The sequence below is a fragment of the Cariama cristata genome, unplaced genomic scaffold (assembly GCF_000690535.1).
Source record: "Cariama cristata isolate BGI_N322 unplaced genomic scaffold, ASM69053v1 scaffold8554, whole genome shotgun sequence".
Lineage (NCBI taxonomy): Eukaryota > Metazoa > Chordata > Aves > Cariamiformes > Cariamidae > Cariama > Cariama cristata.
The window spans coordinates 19404-40079 of NW_009613466.1; the positions used below are offsets into that span (position 1 = coordinate 19404).

At 53.8% G+C, this 20676-nt stretch overlaps 1 protein-coding gene across 1 annotated transcript in view; it reads left to right on the forward strand.

Moving 5' to 3' along the window:
• The window catches only part of NOS1 (nitric oxide synthase 1 (neuronal)), a 38283-nt gene that overhangs the window by 10454 nt on the left and 7153 nt on the right, over nucleotides 1-20676 (forward strand). The window contains 15 exon segments of the mRNA XM_009699035.1: nucleotides 5557-5694; nucleotides 6161-6306; nucleotides 6649-6811; nucleotides 8037-8128; nucleotides 8689-8830; nucleotides 9899-10038; nucleotides 10468-10642; nucleotides 11001-11102; nucleotides 11837-12031; nucleotides 13114-13199; nucleotides 16106-16250; nucleotides 16617-16721; nucleotides 17163-17221; nucleotides 20063-20179; nucleotides 20401-20575. Of these exon segments, the coding sequence (XP_009697337.1) occupies nucleotides 5557-5694; nucleotides 6161-6306; nucleotides 6649-6811; nucleotides 8037-8128; nucleotides 8689-8830; nucleotides 9899-10038; nucleotides 10468-10642; nucleotides 11001-11102; nucleotides 11837-12031; nucleotides 13114-13199; nucleotides 16106-16250; nucleotides 16617-16721; nucleotides 17163-17221; nucleotides 20063-20179; nucleotides 20401-20575 (1980 nt within the window).

Here is a 20676-nt window from a genome sequence, read left to right on the forward strand (position 1 = left end):
GGGGGTACGTGACCCATCCTGGTGGGCTCTCACACCACAGAGAACCTGCAAAGGCTACGTGCGCTATCCTGAAGACCTCCGATCCCAAGAGCTGCTGGTGATGGGCTGTAGAGCCCATTTGGTCCAGAAGCTGAATTCCCTGTGGTTCGGGCAGGGTATGGGTCACTGGAGAACAATGCTTCTCACCCAGGGGACCAGAGTGGGACGGGACAGCAACCAGGGACCAGGGCTCTGAACCCTCCCTTGGGATTGTCGTCCCTTTTCCTGGCAAAAAGCCAAGTTGCATCGTTAAAGTCGTTTTGATTCATGTGACGGTAATTCAATAGAGCACTTCAGATAATATGTTGTACGGTGCCTTTTCATCTCCTCACACTCCACGGACATAAATTCTCAGGCTTCCTTGCCAAAAGTGGATTAACTCCACGTTTGTAGCAAAGCCAGAGACGCAAGACAGACCCTGCTGGGCCAGAAAGATCACCTCGGGGAAAACATGACGTGCGTGAGTACTGCCAAGCTTGTTCGGGCAAATGTGTCTCCCCGATGGGATTAACCAGCAGCGGGGCAGGACACGGGGGACCAGACCGGGGACCATTTGGTCTCCTGGCCCCACCATATTTCTCAGGGTGACATAGTAAGGACTGTTTCCCAAGGGAGGGGAGAAAAGTGATTTAGTGGTCGCATGAAGACTTCTGAGAACGTCAGTATTTCCGCAGCTCAGGAATGTCCCCAGCAGATCCCTCTGGCCGATGCCTCTTCCCAGCTCCAACGAGCGGCAACGCAAGACTCCTCGCTGCCAGGCCATATGCAGAGCACCGCAGGGTTGGTGCCACTCGTGATCTGGTGGACATCCAGAAGTTGAGCCTGGCCTGGACACCCAGCAGTGTCCAGAAGCACCTCCCAGGCCACGGCTCTGCCAGTTGATGTTTTTCCCATTTCACGGGCATTTTGCAAGATGCAAAGCCAGAAGCAGAGGGTTGAGGCCACATGAGGTGACGTGGTCCCTTCATGCCCATGGAGGTGACACGGTCTTGGCTGCGGTGGTTTCATTCTGCCCACGCCCCCCTTCCCCGTGCACCACGAGCACCGCGGTTTCTCCTGGGACCCCCGAGCAGGATGATGTTCACGTACACTTTCACAGCACGCACAGTGTCGGAGACTCACGGGCCATGTGAGACGGGCTGCGTGGGTGCCGATACACATGCGGAGCGGCTGAGATACTCCTGACCATGCCAGATTTGCTGCATGGTTTTAACCAACCCGATTGGGTTCTTAGATGCAGTTGGGAGCGATTTCCACCCTCCCCTTGCCCGGCTGCAGCTCAGGGTCGCAGGCAGGTCTCCCAGCAGCATCGACAGCCTTACAGCGGGTATCGTCCTACGTCGGCGCACACGAATGGGTGCATCCAAGAGCTGTGACACACTTTGCTCAGCCGCTGGAGAGACGTCCCCGGGCAGCCCCGTGTCCCACCGCATGGATAACGCACCGTGGCCGGCAGCACCAGCCCATCTCGCCCGAGGACAGGTCACTGCTCCGGTCCCTTTGCTCCGGCTCTGGAAAGACGCTGCCTTTCTGCCTCCTTTGCTAAGCTCCTTGCATGGACGTGTCTGTTCCCATAAGCATTTTATAACCTTCAGTGTTCAGAGCTTAATTTCTCTCCATGTTAGGGCTGCCAAAACCCCCAGTCTTAAGCTGCTGTTAAACTCTTTAATATTTTTTTTCACTAGATGTGCAGCTTTCTTTTTATCCTTCTTATCCCCAAATTGGTATGCCTGCTTTTCTGGAAGCAGTTTTGTTTTTTTCCCCCATGCTCCCTGCAGCCGTTCCCCCGGGCTGCGTGCGGTCAAGGCGACTGAACTCCTTGCAAGCCGCAATAAATCCCATTAACACAGGGGCAAGTCAAGCCAAGTAAGAGCTTTTTATACACCTTGTTCTTCAAAGCAGGACTTGGTGGATTCACTTGGCCAGCTGGGGAATGCTCACCGAGGCTCGTAATAAGGTGAAAGACCCGTTGGGCATCCATCCCAATCTCTTTTTTAGCAAAATCACGCAGTGTGTTCTGCTCATTCCCAGCAGCCCAATCCCCCTGGCCCCAAACCTGACCGATGGAAAGATGCCGTGACTTCACCAGCCCTGGTCCTGCCTGAGTCGTATTTCAGCCCGTACAGAGCGGTTTGTTAGGAGCTCCAGGGTAACCGGGGCGGCTGTGTGTCCATGTGGGTAGCAGGGGAAGGGGGTCATGTCAGCTCCACGTGTGTAAGGGTGATTTACAGCTTTATAAAAGCAAAAACCACACTAGCAGCTAGCGGGGTTAATGCAGACTGGAAAGAAATGTCAGCACACCAATATATCTACGACCTGGGCTAACGCTGCAGACCTCGTCTGCCTGTAGTCGATGCATTTCAGCAGGGTAACATACACCGTCGTCGCAGGGACTCCCGAAGCCCAGGTGGGATGCAGGAGGAAGGCTGAGGACCTGTAGAGCCCCCCCGGGGTCTGCAAAAGGGGAGATGCTCCCTGCTGCTCTGGCCCTCAGACGCGCCCGGGGCTGGGTGCGTTTCTCCCCTGCATCCTAAAGAGCTGCAGACAGCTCGCGAGCTGCACGCTGGCGATAAGTGCCAACACGCTCCCTGGTAAAAGATGTTTGCATAATGCATGTACGCCCCGACTGCTAAGTTAGTCTCTCCGTTTGTCCCACTCTTGAGTCACTAATATCACAGCTGCCTAATTAAAACATGAAAGGATCTCACACAACCTCCCTGATGGAACCAGGGGTAATATTTGGCTTCAGCTTTGCCATGCAAGGAAGGCATACACAGATGGAGAGCTCTTTCCCGGTCTCTTCTGGGTGTTGCTTTCTCCACAGCTGCTCTGCCATGCGGTTGCCGGACCTGGCACCTCTGCTCCTCGTAGGTGGTGTCACCCCGGCAGCTCCAGCCCCGCCGGCATCCCAGGGCTTCGGCATGCCTCTGCACCGTGGCTCTCTTTCAGCAAAGATTCAAGTTTTGCCAGTTCCTACAGGGAAAAGACAAAAAAGGAAAGGGAGCAGCTTTGAGAGAGGTTTAAGGTAGAACATCTGTAGGCAGCTGTTAAGCAGCCGATGTCCACCAGCTTGGACCATGAGGTTGCTCACCCCAAGGATGGGGTCATTGCTACCTCTGGATTGGGAACACGCTCCTGGGCCGTACCTGCTCTAGCAAGAAGCTGTGGAGCCGCACACCTCCTAAGCTGCCCTGAAGCCCCGTCCGCAAATCAAAAGTAACTCAGAATAAAAAAGTGGTGCTGGATACAACCAACACTTTCTACTTGGCACTTCTAATTGCTGTCTGGCAGGTGGAGGTACAGGTGAGGATCCGTTTTGTTTGCATTTTTGAGCAGCAGTTCTCAGCTGGGTTTTACCCATCCCACCGAGCTGCTCTGAGCAGTCACGCTCAGAAGGAAGGGGGCAGGTTATCCCCCTTGGTCCTAAGGGTGGCCCAGGTTGGTTCAGAGGATGCTGTTAGTGGCTCAGGAATGGTTTAATTCTCTTGAAACAGTAAAACAAGCAGAAAAAAATGACCAGGAACTGCCACTGCCATAATTCAGGTCAAATTCCCCCAAACTGAAAAAAAAAATAACTTAAAAATAGTGCTTTTCCAGGACTACATTTAGGAGGTTCTTTTTATTTGCTACTCTGCATGGAGCTTTATGTGAAGCTCTGTATGAAGTCTCATATTTGTTTTCTGCAGCATGGAAAGGGGAAGCTGAGATCCACTGTGTGGTTATCTGGCTTCAGGGGCTCGGACTTCAAACCGCTCCTTGGGAGGATGACAGGATTTGTGAGATGAGGAATGTCACAGCGACCCGTGACAGCAGAGCCTGAGGGAGGGCAGGGAGCCGCTTTCAGAAACTGCGAGGACCAAAGAGGGCTCTACCGAGGGGTCAGGTTGTAAAGCTCTCCCTTCCCCTCCATCCTCTGGCTCTTGCTCCCAGCATATGCTTTCAGCATCACACTGTGAGCCTTAGGCTGCTTGACAGCAAAATCCCTATTTTCCAGGAAAAAAGAGTGTGGAGTGTGGGGTAAAAACAAGGACTGGGCAAAAAATATGGCCAACATTGCCACCAGGGCAATGCAGCGGTGTCTGCTCAGCCCTGGCATCAGCCCCGCAATCAGTCAGGCACCAATCTGTCTCTGCTTCGGAAAAGCAGAGCAATCCTCCATCTGGCAAGGTAGGACCAGGTCAGATCTGGAGCCCCATCTGCTTTTGTCACCCTTGCGGCCCCTGGTGCTTTCCCTCCTGGGTTTGTTCATCAGCAAAAGCGCTTGTTCTGAAAGAAGAGCTGCTTCTGCCGTGTGCTGGCTCTTCTTCAGCTGGTCCTTCAGGCTGCGACGCCCCATCAGGACCATTGCTGCTAGTCCCTGAGTTGCAGCGGTGACGTGAGCCCAGAACCACCAAAAAGGAACGTGAGACTCTGCACAGCTCCGCTGAAGGCAGTGACGACTTTAAAAAACCTTGCGGATGGACTAGAGAGGGACACAAGCTACAGGGTTTGTGTAGGAAGGCTACACCAAAACTCGGTCCCAGCCCCAACCTACTTTGCAGAGATGCAAGCCTTTCAGCGGTGCCAAATATAAGCAGGTTTTGACAGGATGCTCTGGTGTGGGGTCAGGTCTCCCCGTGAAACCTGCAGCAACACCGCTGCGGTTGCGGTGACTGAATTACACTCCACTACAAGATCTGATTCCTAGAAGAAGCATCTCTGCTTTCCAGGGCCACCACGGATCCCATGACACGCTGGCAGACACTGATTGCTCTTTAAGTGCTTGGGAGGAGTATGGGCCACAGCACCAACACTAGGGATTATCTGTGAAAATGTGCAAATACCAGCACTTGCAGCCAGCTCTCCTCGTTACAAGCTGTCTGCCGGCTGAAGGTCTTCCTTATGTTGGCGGAGAACTCAAGACGTGCTGGAGGAGCACGCCCTGATGTGGGGTATCAGGGGAGGGCAGGAGATTCAGAGCTGGGACTGAAGTAATCCAACTATGCGTAATTCAGCAGCCCTCTCACTTGCATAATTTATCCATCCCTATTCCTACAATCTTCCAGCATTGATATCAAAGGAGATGTGCCTTTGGCTTGCTCAGAGGAGTGATCGGCTTTTAGCTCTGTCTCACAGTGCTCATGTTCGTGAGGCAGAGCTTGGCACGTGCAAAACGTGAGCAGGTGATGCTCCTTAAAAAGAAACATCTAATACGTTTTAGAGAGGTAAGTCTTCCACGGGGAAACTTGAACACAACGTTCTCTTAAATCACTTCTAGCTCTGGTTTTAACTCCTCTTCTACAGGTTTGGCTGTCCTGTAAACAGAGAGGACTTCTCAATTGCCTTGAGAGCTGGTTGCTCCATTGTAGGATCCCAAATGCTGCCAAATATTTGGATCATATGCCGTGTCTCGCTGTATTATCACTAGGTTTTAAGCACAGGCATCCACTAATACAAGACGCTGCTTGTTCTTGTGACCTTTTTTCTGTATCTCACTGATGAATACTAACCTTGTGCCTGACCTTCACTGTTGTCCAGCCACCGCCATCCGGGCGGCAGTCCCCAACTAAGAACACAGTGAATGGGAGTCCTTCCAAATGCCCGCGGTTCGTGAAAATCAAGAACTGGGAGACAGGCTCCGTGCTTCACGACACTCTGCACCTCAAGACCGCGATGGTGAGTGGAGTTGATAGGACTGACCAAAAGTTGTCTGAGCGTAACTGAGTGGAGCACAGTGTCTCCAAGATGGCTTTGCCTGGAAATGCAGGACTGGATGAATTCAGGTCAGTTGTCTTCTCACTGGTGGTGTCTGAATTTCAAACCTCTGGTGCAATAAGGTGGGTGAGACGAAATCCACCTGGGATAAGTAAGGAAAAGCATTTGACTTTATGCCAAGCTGGGGTAAGAACCTAGCGGGCCCTGGTTGTCCGTATCAGGTGGGACAAGAGATGACTGCACATGCTTGAGCTGTCTTAGCCAGCATTACTGATAGGGATGACAATGAATAAGCTGGAAATGTCCCTGTTTGTCAAAGATGCCCCCAACCTCTGTGTAGCTAATCGTTGACTGCCCCCAGCCCAGCTCCCGTAACCAGCAGTGATGCAGTAACCCAAGACACGCTTGTCTCCTTCTGTCTTGTCAGGCCACCGCGTGCACCGAGCAGATCTGCATGGGCTCAGTAATGACTCCTAGCCAGCACGTCCGCAAGTCGGAAGATACCAGGACAAAAGAGGAGGTGCTCCTCTTGGCTAAGGACTTCATTGACCAGTACTACTCCTCCATAAAGAGGTAAGGATTGGCCGCAGAAGGTCACAGTCCAAGGCTGCTGCTTATGCTGAGATGTCACACACGATCTGATCTTTCACACTCATGTGTCAAAGCAGGGTGAGACTGTGGCACTCCACGTGCAGCTCCTGCTTCAGTGGAGTTTCATTCGCAGCATTTGTCGTGTACCTCTCTGCACATTACTGACCTCCCCCGTTTGCACTTGGTCATCTGTTATCTGAAAGCACACACGCGTGTGTAAATGTGCACACATGTGCTTAAGAAAGAGCTCATGGACAGCAGCAGGATTCCCTGCCTTCCATCTGCGTTGGCAACTGCCATCTTCTCTGTCCCCCACCCACGCAGATCTGGTTCCAAGGCCCACATGGAAAGGCTGGAGGAGGTGACCAAGGAGATTGAAGCCACCGACACCTACCAGCTGCGGGACACAGAGCTGATCTACGGAGCCAAGCATGCCTGGAGAAATGCAGCCCGCTGCGTGGGCAGGATTCAGTGGTCCAAGCTGCAGGTGAGCACAGGCTGCCTGCCAGAGGATGCACTGGAGTTCTGGAGAGGCAAATCTTGCTCTTCAAATACCTGGGGAAGCACAGCACCGGTGCAGTTGCGGGTGCTCAGCACACAGCAGCTATGGTCTCCTCGACAGCTTGGGGGGGACACAGGCTGGGGAGTCAGCAGGAGCTGGAAAAGCATCTGTGGGGTGGGTGTAGCTGAGGGGTCTGCGTCTGCCACGGGGGCAACTGGAAGCTGGCACTCTAGGGAGTATTTTCCAAAATCAGATACTGTTCCAATATCTTACGTGCTGCTTCCAAAACTATTGCTCTGCCTGGGGAGAGGCAGCAGGACGCAGTCATCCTTGCTACAGAGATGTTATGGTTGGAGAAGATTTGGCTCGGTGCCCTTTGGACTCGCTGGAAGCGTAGAGTTGGATCTGAATCAGTGATCTGTAGTGGAATCCCTCGGTGCAGAGACGACGTTTCCCTCTGTCACCTGGAGCACGGCACAAGTGCTGCTGAGCAATCCTTGTGGCTGCTTCGCACAGGGTAGAGGCACTGCCTGGGGCCGGGAGGCTGGGCCTCCTTTGCTCCCAGCTCAGCCTTCAGCTCTTCTTCTCTTCCACTCCTCCTTTTAGCATATCTGAACCTTGGAGGGAGACATTTCTGCAAGAAGTTGTCTTCAAGCCTCCTATGGACCCTCTTTCCTGGTTTCCTCATCCTTTTGTAGATGCCCCATCCCTGGCAAACATTCAAGGTCTGGTTGGACGGGGCTCGGAGCAACCTGACGTAGTTGAAGATGTCCCTGGTCATTGCAGGGGGCTTGGACTGGATGACCTTTAAAGGTCCCTTCCAACCCAAACTATTCCATGAATCTGTGATTGCCCATCAGACCTGACTGACACCTGTCCTATTTCAGCTTTGAGTCTTGCTCTACAAGAGACAAAGGGCAGAAACTAAAATTGTTGGTGGATAAGCCCGGAACAGCAGCAGGTTGGGAGCACTGGATTGAGGAGGTTTTCGCCTGAGCAGCAGACGACTCACCTCACCAAAGCAGAAGGGGCAGCTGGGTTAGACATCCCCGTGCTGTAAAGGCGGAGAACACATAATTATGGAGCTTTAGATACCTAACAAGTCACGGTGGCCTCTAGAGCTTTCCCTGTGATGTGTTTCTTCTGCTGAGCTCTGCCTTAGGAGCTGGAGCATCCTGCAGCATCACCACAATTGCTTCCACTGTTTCAGGTGTTTGATGCCCGGGACTGCACCACAGCCCATGGGATGTTCAATTATATCTGCAACCACATCAAATATGCCACCAACAAAGGGAACCTCAGGTAAGCCACCAGGGAGTCACCAGGGTTTATATCTGAAGGTGAGCGTCAGTCCAGCTCTAGGCCCTGCTGACGTTGTCTCCTGTAGCAGCACAACAGGACGGCCATAGCCAGCACTGGTCCTGGGGAGCGTTAGAGGGACTGGGTATCAGGGGAAGGTGGCCTGCTGGTCCATGTGTATCTCTTCTTGCTCTCTGTGGGACCTCAAAGGGCAGATTTTCCAATTATTTCTCCTTTCCTATATTCTGCATCAAATGCAGAGCACAGACTGCTCTCCAGATCTATCCCAAACCCCATGATAGCAGCCAGCTTCTACCTGGAGCTGAATTGCTGGAAACATCCCAAATTTCAGAGCTGGAGGGCACCTGGCCATGACTTCTTCCACTGAAGGAAATATAATAACTGCTTGGGGCTTGTCCAGGACACAAGCAGAGGTGGTGCCCAGGGTGGTGGCAGGCAGGGGCAGCACCTTTCCCCCCAACACTTCACCGATCCTTTGATGACCCCTGCCCTGTACACTTGCAACATCCTAGGCATTCACCAGCGCTGCCTTTTCCTTCCAGATCCGCTATTACCATCTTCCCGCAGCGGACGGACAGCAAACACGATTTCCGCATCTGGAATGCCCAGCTCATCCGCTACGCTGGCTACAAGCAGCCGGACGGCACCGTCCTGGGAGACCCTGCCAACGTGGAGCTGACGGAGGTACCGGCTGCAGCCATCCTTCCCGGGCACCACGGGCGTGGGTTACCTATGATTGCATTCGACAACAAATCATCTGCACATGTCTCATTACCTAATTACTTCATTATACTAAGGTGGTCCTGAATTTGCATCTAAAATCTCCTCCTAGGGATGTGGGTTTTAGCATTATAATAAGATTATAATGAGCTAAGTTCATCTGAAGGATGCAATTTCCTAAGTTTCTGGACGCCAACCATCCGAGATCAGTTTGGAGATCAGTGTCTTCTTCTTATCTTACTGTTTTGGTTCTTCTTTACCGTATGCTGCATTCCTCAGCGGCACACTCCTCCGGCCAGCAGACCCTGCAGGGCTCACCGTTCTCACTCAGTGGAAAATTCCCTTTTCCACTGGCTATCAGTGGGGGCATGCAGAAACTGAGCATCCCAGGAGCCAGGAGGGTGCTGGGTCAGGCAGGGGTTATCATGTCCACTGCAGTGCCACAAAGTGAAGCTGGGTTTGTCTCACCCTCAGATATTTTCTCAGGAATAAAAACTGTTCCCACGCATGCAGGAGTTGGCCATAGAGGCACTGAAAGACTCTGACCGCACATTCCTTTTGCTGAGGAGAGGTCACTCAGTGGTGCCGAGGGAACCGCTGCAGGAGCTCATGTGTGCCCACCGCTGACCGGGGCCCGTGGGAATCAGAAATGAGATTTGCCTTGGGCTGTTGTCCATAGGTGCTGCCCGCACAGCACCCGTGCTCCGCTCAGCTGTTCCCAAACTCCTCTGCTTTTTCACCCATTTTCTCCTTCACCGTTGCAGGCACAGCTTTTTCAGAGCCGTGAGCCTACCTGGGGGTCTAGTTCCAGGCTCCTTTTCAGCCCAAATACCCCTTGCTTGGCCATGGGTTGCCTGCGACAGGCAACCTCATGTGGTGGCTCCCTTGGATGGAGCTTATTCCTCAACCATGAGGGCTGAGAGGTGATGCTGTTAGAAGACCCTGCTCAGTGCCATGCGAGTCCCTGCCCATAATGCTTGGGGAGCAGGTGGCCTGCTGGGACTTCTAACCCTGCCTTTGTTTTGCCTGTAGATCTGCATTCAGCAAGGGTGGAAGGCACCGCATGGGCGCTTCGATATCCTGCCTCTGCTCCTCCAAGCCAACGGCAACGATCCAGAGCTCTTCGAAATCCCCCCGGAGCTCGTGCTGGAAGTGCCCATCCGGCATCCCAAGTAAGTCAGAGTAAGCCCCAAAACTGCTCGAGGGGATCAGCAGGACTGAGCTCCTCTGGTTTCACCCTGAGCCACCTCCCGTGCTTGGCCTTTCCCTGCTGTGACCTGGGTGCTTTACCCAGGACCCTCTTCCAGGTCTCCCCTCCACTCTGATGTAAAGCTGGCAGAGCTTGGAGGTGGAAAGCAAGTTGTGTTCTTATCTCAGGGCTGGTTTCCCTTTCCTTGAAGTCTCCCAGGACTTGTGCCACTCTGTAACGCTCCTGGTACATTGCTTTCTCCCCATAAACAGCCCCTAAGTGGGACATTGCCTCCAGGAACGGTTCTGCTCCCACGTCCTTCAGCCCGGTGGCTGGTAGCAAAGTAACCTCCTCCATTCCCCTGCCTGCACCGGGGGATGGCTGATTGCCTAACCCTGTTGTATCCCGGCAGGTTTGAATGGTTTAAGGACCTGGGCCTGAAGTGGTACGGTTTGCCAGCGGTTTCCAACATGCTCCTCGAGATTGGGGGCTTGGAGTTTTCCGCCTGCCCCTTCAGCGGCTGGTACATGGGCACAGAGATAGGGGTCCGGGACTATTGTGACAACTCTCGCTACAACATCCTGGAGGTAATTCCTACTCCTTGAAGAGGCCAGGAGGTCCTGGGGTGCAGTGGGGGTGTGTGAAGTTACTGGGGAGCGGGCAGGATACTGGGAGAATGTTGCCTTGAGTGGGAGAGTAGGAGACATCCTGGTTTCCCTTAGATAGGGCAGCTACATTCTCTTGGAGCCACGTGGCCAAGGGTGTGATGGGCTGCCCAGAGGAAGGCAAAACATCAGCCCCTTTGTTGCAAGTGTGCTGCCCGGCTCTGCGGGTGCCTTGTGTCAGCCTGGGTCCCTCCTCTGGGTTCCTCTCCCCAAGCAGAAATCTTCAGTCCTTGGTTCTTGGCCGTTAAAGGTGTTCACCTTCTACCACGTTTTGTTACAGCAAGTGGCCAAGAAAATGAATCTGGATATGAGGAAAACCTCCTCGCTGTGGAAGGACCAGGCCCTGGTGGAAATCAACATTGCGGTGCTGTACAGCTTCCAGGTACCTGAGTAGCAGGACTCCGTTTTGTTTGGGTCAGGCTAGAGGGACACAGGGACTGGATGGGACAAGTATGGAGACATCAGCCCAAGGACAATCGCAGCAGCTGATACACTCAGCTGAAACTGGGCTGTGCATTCCTAATTTTGGGCTGTTCCAGGAGCCTGCAGTGAAATTTAATAATCTCTGTGCCCTGGATGTTGCAAAGACAGCACTACCAGCATCTGAGCTCTGCCGGTCCAGAGGGAGTGCCCGAGGGGGCACGATCCAGCCCTTCTGTCCCATCCGTGAGGCAAGAATTGGCCAGGTTCTCCCCCCACCTGCACTTAAAGGTTGAGTCGCAAAATTTGTCCTCGGCAACCCAACTTCAGAGGGTGGGAATCCTTCCCAGAGCTGGATCAGAGCTGCTCCTTGAGTTGTGCAAGCCATGGAAGGGTTCCCCGAGGGGCTGAGCAGAGGATGCTCCGTCCCATTCTGCCATCTTAGTCTTTGCTTGACTTGTGACAAATAACAGGAGGAACAGCCAACCCATAGCACATCTACTCAGGAAGGACAAGGGCAGCTTTACAGCCTCCTTGGGAGGTCCAGGGTCAGCAGCCACCCTGTGTCATCTCCCGTGAGACCATGGGAGTGAGGCATATTTGGGTCAAACAGCTCCAAATGTAAAATTTTGGCTTTTGCCTTCTGGGGTGTATGAACCCACAGCTGTTGGCTCTGCTCTCTTCTCCCCCCGACAGAGCGACAAGGTGACCATTGTGGATCATCACTCAGCCACCGAGTCCTTTATCAAGCACATGGAGAACGAGTACCGATGCCGTGGAGGCTGTCCTGCCGACTGGGTGTGGATTGTCCCACCAATGTCTGGCAGCATCACCCCAGTTTTCCATCAGGAGATGCTCAACTACCGTCTCACACCCTCCTTTGAGTACCAGGTACTGTCTGCACCCTACCTTCCACCAGTGCTGCGGGCCCAAAGGTGTAGCCAAGTGCAGGGTGGGAGCTGGAGCTCAGAAGATGCAGAAAGGAGAGGGATACCATCTAATGCCTACAACAAGCTGTCCCTTGAGGCAATGAAGTCCATGAACAATTCTAATTGATGATCCCCTGTAATGTAGTGTAATAAACCCCTGGACACTACAGCTTTTCTCAGGGCAATGGCTTTTTGCCCCTCCATGAGAAGATGGGACACCTGAAGCCCCCACTTTTACCCTTGAATCAAGCAGAGCTCCTCCCTTTAGAAGTGCCTAATTTTGTGCTTTGATGGGTAGGTGAGGAAATGACCTGGTAGTCGCCGTATCCCTCCTCTCTCCAGTGGCAGGTTGGAGTGGATGGCTCTTGGCAGCTTGGGGATCCAACAATTTGATGGGGACTCCTGCCCAGCTGGCCAAGCAGTGGGCTGAAATGCTGGCGCTGGAGTATTTAATGCTCCAGGCCATGGGAAAAAGGCCCCTAAGCAAATACGCCCTCATTAGCCAACGATCCCTGCAGCCTGTTCATTTCTATCACCAACCCACCACGAACCCCAATGGTTCCTGGCCCTGATTACAGACAGCCGCCTCCGAGGGCACTGAATTACCTTCTGTGTGCTCGTTCCTTGCTTCAGCTGCCTCCCCTTCCCAAAGGGCCTCTTAGGAAAAAAAAACCCTGTGGGCTGGGGAGAGGGAAGGATGTGTTTCCATCGCCTCTCCCCTTCTGGCGTTGCCTGCCTTGTTTTTGACTGCAGCCTATTAATGCTCATCTCAGAGGAGAGAAAGGGTTTGGCCAGGTGCTGTTACAAGCCAGCAAGGTTTTATTATATTGCAATTTTTCTGTGCATACTCCATTGCCCAACTGCCCCAAGAAACCCATGGGGCTCCAAGGATCAGGGACCTATACAGCAGATCAAGAGCTGTGAAGAGGCCAGCTAGTCCTTCCCTTCATGCCGAGAGAAATTCAATACTCAGTGCTGTGGATACAGCATTTGTCAAAGCTCTGAGCGCTGCCCATCAGCTCCTGCTGCTCTTCTCTCTCGTAGCCGGACCCCTGGAACACCCACGTCTGGAAAGGGGTCAACGGGACGCCTACCAAGAAGAGGGCCATTGGCTTTAAGAAGTTAGCAAAGTAAGTGCCAGTGGGCTCTGGGAAGCCCTGGAGTGTTTGGGGCTGGTCCTGGTTTTGCGCAGCTCTGTTTGCTATGCTGTTGGGCAGCACTGCCCTACGGATGCGTGCAAAGTGATGGGTTGTGAGCCCGCATCTCAGGTCACTGGAGGCTTTAGCTGCCAAAAGGGACATTTGAAGAAACAGGCTTCTGAACACCCCGTGAGACCACCAAAAGGTGTGTGACCGGGTGAATACCAGATGTTGCACACAGACCCTTCTCCCAAGCTGGTCCATTCTCCAGTACGGTGGTTTCAATGCTCAGGAGCGGCGTTCTCACTTCTGGGGGGGGATATTGCCTGTTTCTCCCTTCACAGCCTCCTGGGGCAGAGAGATCCCCCACCACTGCTCAGGGCCACGCTGGCACAAGCGAGATCAAACTGGTGTCCATATTTCTCTTTTTTTCAATGACCCTTTAGCTACTTGAGGAGCACTTGTCTCCCGCGTGTGTCTAAACCTCCAAACACCCACTTTGCAAGGACGGGGGAGATAAGAATGAGGAATCTCCCTGCAGGTAGCAGATGGACCAGGGCCGAGCTGAGGTTTGAACTTCGTGGCCAGTTGACCCCTAGCCATGGGCCACGCCAGTCCCTCTCTCCTGCCAAAGTTCCCAGTCAGCAGGGGCGTAGGAATGAAGCATCATTTGGACCTTTTGGCTGATCCTGGCCCAAACGCCTCCCCCGTGGGCCATTGGCAGAGAGGTTCTTGTAGGAGCTGCTGGCTCCGCGGCCAAGACTGGGGAGGGCTGGGTCTGCCCTGGTGTCTGTGGCCAAGCTGCCAGGTGGCCTTGTGCCGTTCACAGCATCTCCCCACGCTTCAGTTTCCCCGAGTCCCTACTATCAGTTTGTTCCCACTCTTCAGCTGTCACCTTCTGTAAGCTCTTTTCCATGGCGCATCCATAAACACGATCAGCAGCTGATGAATGTGCTCCTTGGGCTGACACGGGTGCCTGGGGCTGGGCTGCAGCCCGGGGCTGGTGGTGAGCGCAGGAAGATTGATTGAGCCATTGAGTTAGAAGAAACAGTGCTTTTATTTGTGTGTGCACGATTGATAAATGATATTATAAAACTGTGAGCCTAGCAGGTAATTTAAAAAAAAAAATCTCCATTGTTCCTGATGTAGGGGAGAGGAATTATTTGTGTAATTCACCATTAATCCTGCCTGGATCTAAGCTAATCAGCTGAACAGGCGGCGGACCGAGCCCAGCAGTCCTGAGCATCACACTTGGCACCGGTCGCAGTGTGATTTTGAAGCCCGTTCAGACTGGCTGTGCTGGTTCTGGCCAAATCAGAGCACCCAGACCTGCGGTCCCTGCCCATCCTGCCCCTTCCCTCCCCTGGGGCCGGTGTAAGCCCTGGGGACAGGGGACACTACTGTCCTGGGAAAGCAAAGGGGCAACGTTAGTATGCAGGTCTACGCTGAGGAGTGATTGTATAGCAGCAAATATCAACGCTCCTGAGGCTGAGAGCTGCCCGGAGGAGGCAGGACATACCAGCCTGGTCGGGTTTCTACCTCTTCTTTCCAACCCTTTTTTTTTTTTCCCCAAGTGCTTTTCCAAACTTAAAGTATTTCTTCCCTCCTTGGCAGGAGGGGCAGGGGGAAGCCGGGCTCCTCTTCCCCTGCCAGTGTGACCAGTCCAGCTGCAACCTCCATTCCCCACAGCTCGTCCGAAGGGGAGGCAGGAGTCCTGCTGGACTTGACCACCCGGGGCAGGGTCTGCTCGCCCTGTCAAAGTGAATCAAGCAGCCCTTATTCTTGCAAAGGCCACAGAGATGTTTTGTGCTCTCTCAACCCCCTGAAAACCGCCCCTTCCCTATTGCCACACACCAGGCTAAATCCAGACCCATCCTTCTCCTGGCCCCATTGAAAAGCTTGATGGTCCATTTAGAAAAGGTGAAGATATTCTGCACTTAGGAAAAATAAGCTTGATGCGCTTATGAACAGCCCTAAAATAACAAATTTGCCACACCGGGGTGGGTGTGCAACCCAAAGCTGGCTCGTGACGGCCTCCCTTGTCCCCATCGCTGTGCTCCCACTGATGCCAACCCAGCCAGCAGCTCAAGCAGAGCCGAGTTCCAGTGCTGCTTCACCTCGTCCAGGATTAGAGAGGCCGGTGACCCCTCAGAGCCCCTCTGCCCTGCTGTCAGAGCTGAGCCGGGGGGGGATAAACTGGAGCAAATACATCCAGTCATGATTGCAGCCACAGGAGGCAGCCGGCGAGACGCAGCCCTGCAAACGCTCAAATAAATGTGCAACCTCTCAGCCTCAGGAGGGCTGTTCCGCGGAGTAAAGTTCATAGCGTCGCTGGAGTGCAAATCAAAGGGAGTACAGACAGCTTCGTCTGACCTTCTCGGTGTCTCAGGGCTTTGTGTGTGATGTGTGGAGCCCAGGCGCTGCTGCTCGGCTAGGACACCTCCTGCAGAAAGGCAGCCAGGTAGGATTTAAAGACATGAAGAGATGGAGAAGCCACTGTTCCTCCGGCAGCTTGGGCTCTGGTTAATCTCCAGCTTTTCCTTTTAGGTTATCTGGTCACTGCTTTCGGTGATCGCTGCCTCGCATTTTTCTTCTGCTTCTCTGTCCCTGCAGAAAGACCACCCCCACGCCTGGTTTAGCATTTTCCACCTTGTACCCACTCAGGGATTTCAGCTCCGTGTTCAAGCTCCCCCATTCAGTCTTTCTCCCTGACAAGCCAAGACAAACACACTCTTCCATAGCTTCCCTGTTTGGCATATGACAACAAAAAAAGTGATGCTGCAACTTTTTAAGGCAGGATGTTCGTGTCATAATAAATAAACTGGTGTGAATAATCTGGGCTCGAGGCACTGACAAGCAAAGAAGCTCTCTGACTGCGATTTCTTCTTCCTTCCTAGGGCTGTGAAGTTCTCAGCCAAGCTGATGGGACAGGCCATGGCCAAGAGGGTCAAAGCGACCATCCTGTACGCCACTGAAACAGGGAAGTCGCAGGTCTATGCAAAAACTCTGTGTGAAATCTTCAAGCACGCTTTCGATGCCAAGGTATCGTACCGGCTCCCAGCCCCTGCGAGATTATGTGTGGACCTGGGTGGCCCAAGGAAATACATGGCTGTTGGAAAACACACGGCTCAATGCAGGTGGGGCTTCCCAGCTGCCAAGGGTCTTCAGCAGCTCCCAGGATTTGACCTTGTGGGTCTGGATTGAAGCCTGCACAGGAATTTTTCCAGCTAATACTCCTGCAGGCATTGTAGCATACATACGCCTACTGCCTCTCAGGTGGTAGCCCCATAGTTTGTCCACGTCCCTTGAGGCTCCCATCCCCAGGTGGACTGGGGTCCATCCCAGGAGACTGGCTGGTGGTGGATCTCCCCACCAAAGGCCTCTTGCTAACATCTCTGTCGCTCCCAGGTGATGTCCATGGACGAGTATGACATCGTGCACCTGGAGCATGAAACCATGGTCTTGGTGGTCACAAGCACCTTTGGCAACGGAGACCCACCTGAGAACGGAGAGGTAGGGCTGAGCGCAGGGATGGGCAACTGCAGCAGGGATGCGGGCAGGGGAGAGGCAGTGGGGAATGGGGAGGAACCTCCTCTTCTTGCTCAGCCTGAGCTGGAATGGCCCAAAAGAGGTCTGGGTGCTGTGTGATACCTGGTGCTGTGCCTGCCTGCTTCCAGCCTGCTCTGGAATAGGGCTATCTACCTATTCCCTGCTGTGAGACAAGTCACTAATCTGTTTTTAAATCCATCCTGTACAAGTGATGTCAGTGTCACACAGAAGGTGCCAGCCCCTTGGCTGGGGAGCTACGACCTGGTCCAGCCCTGTACAACCGCGTCGCGAGCTGCTGGGAACAGCAAGCAGAGAGCAGAGCCACAGCCCAGGCTTCACTCACCACTTCGTTTCCTGCAGAGACCAGCAAAACTGATGGCCTTTTTTTTTATTTCTTCTTGGTAGAAATTTGGCTGTGCATTAATGGAGATGAAGAATCCCAACTCCAACCTGGAGGAGAGGAAGTAAGAGCAATCCCTCCCTTCCCACTCAAATCCCCAGCAAGCAGGCAGCCCCACAGCCAGGACAGCCTGCTTCTCTGCTTTCCTCCTCTCAGAAGGGAGTGCGAAATCATCACACAGGTTTCAAGTTTGCAAAGGTCTAAGGGACGGGACCTGCCTGGAGAACCAGGGGATGGAGCGGGTCGAGGTCCCAGGGAGGACAAAAAGCACTGAGTCAGGCATGCTTGTGGACTCCAGCTTGTAATTCCCTGGGCTGGCATTTTAAAGCTTCTCTCTTCAGCTGTAAGAGGCAGGCATCTATGAAAAAAACAAATAAAAGTAGGAATTCCCCCAAAAATCATCAAATCTGAGAGCTGGCGCTGTCCAGGAGACATCAAAATAGTGAGACTTGGAGGTAGAAAGGAGTTCCCAGCTATGTGGATGTAGGCGGGGAAGGGCTTAAGAACCAAATTTAATTTCTTGCATCATGTGAAAATATTTCTAGGGAAAATAAGAGCTGTTACAAATTCTGGCTGTGATGTCTGTAACAGTGAGTCTGGAACCAGTATCTTGGAGACAGGGTCTGGGTTTTTAGAAAAATCCCCCATCGCTGGCAGATGACCCTTGAGCACCTCGGTGCATGTCCCAGAGGCTGGGAAGGGAGGGCAGCCAGCACAGCGTTAGTCCTTTGGGGCCTCCTCTTATTTAAGCTATTAAGTACAATATATTACACGTAACTGGGATGCTGCTCTGCTCCGGAGTCTCTCCTGAATTAAAACAGTGATGCTCGCAACTGGCAAAAGGCTGCTCCTTAATTAAGGAAGAATTAGCGGTGGCAGCGGCACGGTGCAATTTCACCGCCCTGCCTTCCATCTCGAGCAGCACAGAGCAGTGGGGCTGCGGTGCCAAACACGGCCGGGCAGGGCAGGGACCGACCTCCGATCGGCACCTCTCCGCCGCTGGCGATGGAGCAGCCCCAAAGGGGTCTCCTTGCCGAGTCGTCCGATGGATCCCCGCAGAGCCAAAACCCATTAGGTTTGTAACAGCCTCATGGCTTAGCGGGGACAGCGGACAGGACGGGAGGTGCAGGCTGCCCTGGAGGTGTCCGGATGGAGAAGGGGCATTTTGCATCTGGTTCTCACCCCAAGGAGCTTCACTTTTCGGGGCTGGGTTGACGCAATGTTGGGTTGGGTGTGGGGGTGCCACCCATGGCAAGCCAGGCAGATTTGGGGAGGACAAAAGCACCTGAGGTGGGTGCTGGCTGTCCCAGTCACCTCTGCGTGTAATTTAAGGGACTGGCAGGAGTTTCTGAGAGCCCGGACAGCCTGTGGCTCGGTTACCTGGCAGCAAAAGTGGTCAGAGCGCTGGCAACAGCGACCTGTGAGGACAGATCAAAAGGGTGAGAGGTATTTTATCTGGAGAAAAAGACAGAAATGTAGTGCGGTAGCAGACTTCACATACGGAAAAGGTGACTGCAGAGGCGGAGGGAATAAATTACTCCCTGTGGCCCCCCTGGGACAGGCCGAGAGGTCACGGCTCTGGATGGTAGGAAGAGATGCTGACGTTAAGCATGAAAAAAGCTTTTGCAATGAGAAAAGGCAGCCTGGAGGAGATGGTCTGGGGCAGAGGGGCAGTGTCAGCCCGGCGTCTGTAGGAAAGGGCTGGGGGGAGCAGCTCCTGCCCATGCACCCCAGGGGCTCCCAGCTCCAGGTGCACCAGGGGATGCTGAGGGTGGCCGAGAGCCCCCTGGGCGGGGAACGGTGGCCTCTGTAAACCGCAGCATCTCGAGGAGCCTGCCAGGGCACTGCGGCCGTAGCTCTCTGACCACAGCCCAGGGGTTTCGCTGTGGTTGTGTATTTGGTTCCTTGTGTCTTACAGCAAGGGTTTTCCAAGCGTTCTCAGAGGCTTTCATAAGCCATTCCTATTTAAGGACCCGCTGTTCAAACGCAGCCCATCCTTCACCACTCATCCCCCACCACAAGGACCTATTCGTTTCAGCAAAAGCTGCTCATGCCCCGACCTTGGGCCCGGCACCCAACTGGGGAATTCGGGCTTCAGGCCCACCTAAACCAGTGGTCTGTGCTGCCCTGCCTTCCCCACGGAACCCAGGGCGAGGGCACGGCCCAGGGACAGCAGAGGAAGAAGTGGGTCCATCCAGATGGAGCGAAGCAGAAAAGCAAGAGAGGTCCGGGCAGAAAGGAGGTGGTTGCGGAGCACAGGGACTGTGCCGAGGGGTTGTCTCCTCTGCCTGCCACGCCGGGTGCAGGAGGTCTGCTCTGACTCATCCGCACACTACTGCTTCGTTGCTCCGGCAGTATATTTAGAAACTCTTGTGTAGAGCAATTTTTGAAGACGTTTCAATTCAGAAATACTTCTGCTGTTGTCAGATTATTTTTTTTTCTCCACTCTCCTTCCCCCTCCTCATCCCCTCTGCTCTCACTCTTTTTTTTTATTTTACTTCCTATGAATGAAAAACACTCCAGAATATCTGTTCAGACACATACCCGACCTTGTGTGCAGCCAGGGAAGGACAAATAAAGACAAAAGCCCTGCCTGTCTGCACCCCTGGGGACAATGTGGTGGCCAACACCTGGGTTAGCCTACTGGGAGATGACTGGAGGACCCCGTGGAGCAGACCAGGTCCAGCTGGGGGGATGCAACGTATGGGCTGTTACGGCTTAGCCCCAGGAGGGAACACATTCCTCTGCTCTGGCCACTGATCGTGGTGCCTGCTCAAGGAATATTGATCCCTGAGCTCCGGTTTGGTCTCCTCCGCAATCTGGTCCCCTCTCAGCACGCAGCCCGATGGGGACCGCACGCCCTTTTGTCACCGCTGTTCATACCTGATGCTGTTGCTGTTCACAGGAGCTACAAGGTCCGTTTCAACAGCGTCTCCTCTTACTCGGATGCACGGAAATCCTCCAGTGACGGCCCTGATTCCAGGGACAACTTTGAAAGCACGGGGCCCCTGGCTAATGTCAGGTAAACAGGACAGGGTGGGAGGCAGCAATTTGTTGCTGCAGAAGGGGCAGGGTGGGAGCTGGTGCTGCACAGAGCCCCTTTTCTCCTACCGCAGATGTATTTTTGCAATGTGCAGATCCCTCCATGCTCTCTCATGCTGCTGTTGGCCGTGGTGGTGTGGGAGGGGGAGATGCCGATGTCCCTCCCAACTCGGTAGCCACAGCCGTGCCACCTCTCCGCAGGTTCTCCGTGTTTGGGCTGGGGTCGCGTGCTTACCCCCATTTCTGCGCCTTTGCCCGGGCGGTGGACACCCTCCTGGAAGAGCTGGGCGGAGAGCGGATCCTCCGCATGGGAGAAGGGGATGAGCTCTGCGGCCAAGAGGAATCCTTCAGGACCTGGGCCAAGAAGGTCTTCAAGGTAACCCCCTTCCCTTGTGCTCCAGGGAGGAGCAGGGGGGAGGAGGACACAGGGACAGAGCAAAACTGCTGGTTAGAGCCGGATCGAAATCCAGCCTCTCC